Genomic DNA, 4,193 nt, shown 5'->3' with positions numbered 1-4,193 from the left:
TGCCTTGCACCTGCAATGAATAGACCTTTAGACAAAGACTTGGCAGAGACACTGAAAATATAACACAGTACAAGCTCTGGATGTAGTTTGATTTGGTGTGCGTGCATGCATGTGTGTGTGTGCGTGTGGTACACCTGTGTAGTCCCTTTCTTCCCAAGAAATCATACTGAGAATTCTGATGAACTTCTCAGATGGAAGGAAGTTGCTATCATTAATCGCGGCAGTAAGAACACCCCCCACCACCACCCACCCCCATCACCAACTGGACCAGGCCCTCCAGCAGAAGTCCCGCTGCTTCAGGGGAAAACCACTGGATCTGGTGGCTTCCACAGGCCCTGCTAAACTGAGTGTGAATTTGGAACAAGATGAAGTTGAGGTTGTTTTGAATGACTTTATCTCTTTAAAAAATAACCGGCAGATAATAACTACACATATTTTGGGGCTCGATGTAACGGACAAAATACTTCACGTCAGCGAAGTCAACAGAGTCCACTGTCAACGGACTCTGAAGAACACGAACTGAGACAGGAGGCTGGGCAAGGCTGGGCGCAAAGTCCCACTCAGATGGGCAGGTCGGTCCTGGGGACCTCCTGCTCAGCATGACGACCACAGCGAAGACAACCAGATGTTTTCTAGTGGAAAACTGCTGAGGCAGCAAACGGTCAATGTTCTCACTCCAAACAAGTGACTTGATCTTTTACTTCCACTCTTAGACACCCAATCGTGGATGCATCAAATCCCACCAGAGAAAAACGAACACCGGACTAGTAGCAAGCTCGGGGCTGGACTCCGCGCCTCCGCCAGCCCTCTCGCCTCCCTCCCGCGTACCTCTTCATGGACTTGGGGGATAGCCCCTTCTCCACCTCCTTCGCCGGCGTGCCGTACGGGTCCGCGCTGTGCTCGCTGTCCTCGTCGTACTCGTGGTCCAGCAGCGTCCGCGCCCACGTGCCCATGTCATAGGGGGGCAGCATCCCCCCAAACTCAGAAGGCAGGATCTCGGGGTGGATGAGCTGGTGCAGACTGTTCAGGTTGTTACCATGCAGGAATATCTGCCGGTGCGAGAGGGGAGGGGGACAGCAAGCTAAATACCAGCGAGGGAGGCCAGGAGGTGACCGCCCGAGCGCAAGAGGATTCCGTATCCTTTAAAACGCTTCACTTCCCACCACGCCGAGAAGCAGGCGGGACGCTGGTGTTACCCTGCGGGTCACGTGCAAATCCTAAAGTTCAAAAGTATTAAGTAATTTAAGCAAGGCCAGAGAGCGACTGCGTTAAAAAGCTGGAACCACAGGTTTGGTCTCCTGCTTCCTGGCCCAGGCGTGAGTGGGACCGGCCTGCCCGAGGCTCTGCACACCACAGCAGTGAGAGTTGAGCAGGCTCATGAGGTACAGCAGGAAACCACTGAAACGGTCCTTACCCCGGCCCCCAACTCTCACCAGCATGGCTCTATGCTCATCATCAATAAACGTAAGAACACAAAGAATACCGTACCTTCCAACTTACTTTACAATGCAGAGGGGCTGGTGTAAATAAATGAAATATCATTTAAGTCACCCTCATGATGAAAGGCTGAGTGAGGCTTGTGCCAGAGGGCGAGCGTCCTGTAAGGTCGCAGCTCTTGCTCCCTAGACATTTTTTTCCACACTTACATTCAAATGGAAAACAGAATACAAAACTGAAAACCTAACACTATCTGTGAAGGCTGATTTTCGCTGTGATTGTCTGATAGATCTTTCGTATTAAGCGACACAGTTATTCAGGCCAAATATTCCAGATTGCTTTCTCTATCAATTGCTATCCCTTTTCTTTTTTTTTTTTAATTTCCATCACAAAACCGCAGATCAGCCTTCTCCAATACACCATAGTTGTCACCTCATAGAAAGTTATGAAATAGTTACTGAAAAACCACAGAGTATAAGTGACTTGGTAACTTTAAGGGATTTGCTTCCCATACTGTCAGAGTCATGGAATTAAATGCATGGGAAAGCAAAGATTAGTCAGCAATATCAAATGAAATTAGCGGGATGGAGCACCAGCTAACAGGTGCTTTTAACAGTTTACGGCAGAGTGAAAGCAGGTAACTGCAAGTTCCTGTGCAAGAGTCGCGACAAGGTGGTGCCCACGAAGGCACAAGATGCCACGGCTCCATGCACCAGGGTGACTGTGAGCCTCATGCCATCCCACTCTGCCGGACAGCACACAGCCAGGGCTTCTTCCTAGGAAACACACACAGGCATGCACATTCCTACATTCTTCTCATCATTAAAAAGAGAAAGTTAAGCTCTGGCACTTGAAACCCTTATTTTACTAGGTACTTAAACTTCCACCAGATTATTCCTTCCACTGAAGGAACCCCCTTTAAGTCCTGCAGAGTTAGGAAACGATCAGGGCAGAAAACTGCTCCTGACCCCCTTCTCTCCGGGCTCCAGCACCCCATCTCCTCCTCCCTCAGCCTCACTGGCAGCCTGACCTTGCTTCCAGGCTCATGGGGACCAAGGACTTTCCTGTGAAATCCTCCTCTGCCACAGCCCCTGAATCTGTGCAGGCGGCCTGGGCGCACTCAGCAGGGGCCCAGCTTCTCCTCCCACAGCCACTGCTCTGGAAGGGGCTCCCTGGCTCTCTCACCTCACACACTCCCTCTCCCATCACCCTTCCCATCTGGAAGAAAAGCTGCTGACTCCACACTCTGCCTCAGAAGCCCACTCTTGGGTCCTTTTCACCTGCAGGTGCTGCTCTGCCTCGCTCCTTCCAGGGCAGGACTTGGCCATCTTTGTGCACTGCCCGAATATTCTGCTCCTGTTTTTCCTAAATCCAATCCACACAGCCCTTGCCTCCCACCACTACAAGAAATCAGCTTCTGCCATGATTCTTCCCATTACTAAACTCAGTGTGGGATTCTCATTTGGCATTTGCCTTGAGCTCTCAGAAGCAAAGAACACAGCGGATGTGTTTCTTCGTGGAAGTGCCTCTTGCGGTATCATTTGGATTACTCCTGCCCTGCTCGATGCTCCTTCAGTCCCCCTTGCTGGTCACGCTAGCATCTTCCGTTAAAGAGCTCCAAGGCTCGTCTTCTGTTCTGTTCCCTCCTCAGTGGTTTCATTCAGTCCATTTAATTAAGTCGGTGTATTTATAATAGTGACCACACACCAAAAATACATTCGCTAAGTCCAGAGTCTCCCCTGCCCTCCGTATTTGAGTTTCCACGCTCTACTCGTCATCTGCACAGAAGTTTTCAGTGGGCACCTCAAACTCAACACGTCCAAAACCGAAGTTGCCATCTTCCCCCAGATCGGCTCCTCCCTCTTTCCAACAGCAGTTAACGGCACCGCTGCCCTTGCAGTTTCCCACACCAAGGCGTCTGGTGCATCCGTTACTCCTCACATCATCCAAGCTCTCGTGAATCCTTTTGGCACGATATTCAACATGTGTCTGAAGCACAATCACTCTGACCAACCCCACCGCTGGAGCCCCCAGAGTGCGCTACCGCACAGCCCCTGGCTCGGCTCCCTGCTTCCTGTTTCCCTCCCAAGCTCAACACAGAGGCCAGGCGTCCCGTCCCCTCCCGTCAGACCGTCCCTGTCTGCTCAGGCCCTCAGGGCCTTCTCTCTCCTCATAAACCTGGCAGACCCGGTAAGAACTACTCTGAACACGTCTCCTGCTACTCAATCTCTGAGAAGTCAGGCGATGCTGCACCTATGCTGAGACATTTGCAGTGGGTCCTCTCCTGCCTGGAGACTTCTGCTTCCTAATGTCCCGTGGCTTATGGTTCCATAGTCTACAAGTTGTTTGAATTCTCCCTCCTCAGGGCAGCCTTCCATGGTGAACTATTTAACTCTAGGCAACTTCCACCTCCTTTTATATGGTGGAATGTACGTAGTTACAGCATATGCTGCTGTGAGATTTCATAGAAAGTAATAGCATTGTTCCTCTAAATCCAATATTTATATATACACAGTCTGCCAAAAACTGTATCCACACTTCAGCAGCTTGCTGTACTAATAAACGTCTGGAAGCTGATGGCCACCACTTTGAGCACCTCTTGTAAACTGTAAAGGCCAAAGATAACGTGTATTAATCTTGTGATGTCTCAACAAATCTACTATTAAAATATTTATATGAGTTTTTCTTTTCCCAGTGTATACATTTTGGGCAGTGTATACTGTTTGCAATTTCATGTTTTACTCTCTCTCTCTCTC

General features: G+C 49.9%; 1 protein-coding gene across 1 annotated transcript in view; it reads right to left on the bottom strand.

Moving 5' to 3' along the window:
• Clvs2 (clavesin 2) overlaps window positions 1-4,193 on the bottom strand; it is a 71,675-nt gene that overhangs the window by 10,532 nt on the left and 56,950 nt on the right. Inside the window, exon 4 of the mRNA XM_010638240.2 lies at window positions 829-1,049. Within this exon, the coding sequence (XP_010636542.1) occupies window positions 829-1,049 (221 nt within the window). The remainder of the gene's footprint in view (window positions 1-828; window positions 1,050-4,193) is intronic.

The sequence above is a fragment of the Fukomys damarensis genome, unplaced genomic scaffold (genome assembly GCF_012274545.1).
Source record: "Fukomys damarensis isolate Sample0158 unplaced genomic scaffold, DMR_v1.0_HiC HiC_scaffold_14, whole genome shotgun sequence".
Taxonomy (NCBI): Eukaryota; Metazoa; Chordata; class Mammalia; order Rodentia; family Bathyergidae; genus Fukomys; species Fukomys damarensis.
This window is presented reverse-complemented; position numbering and strand designations above follow the sequence as displayed.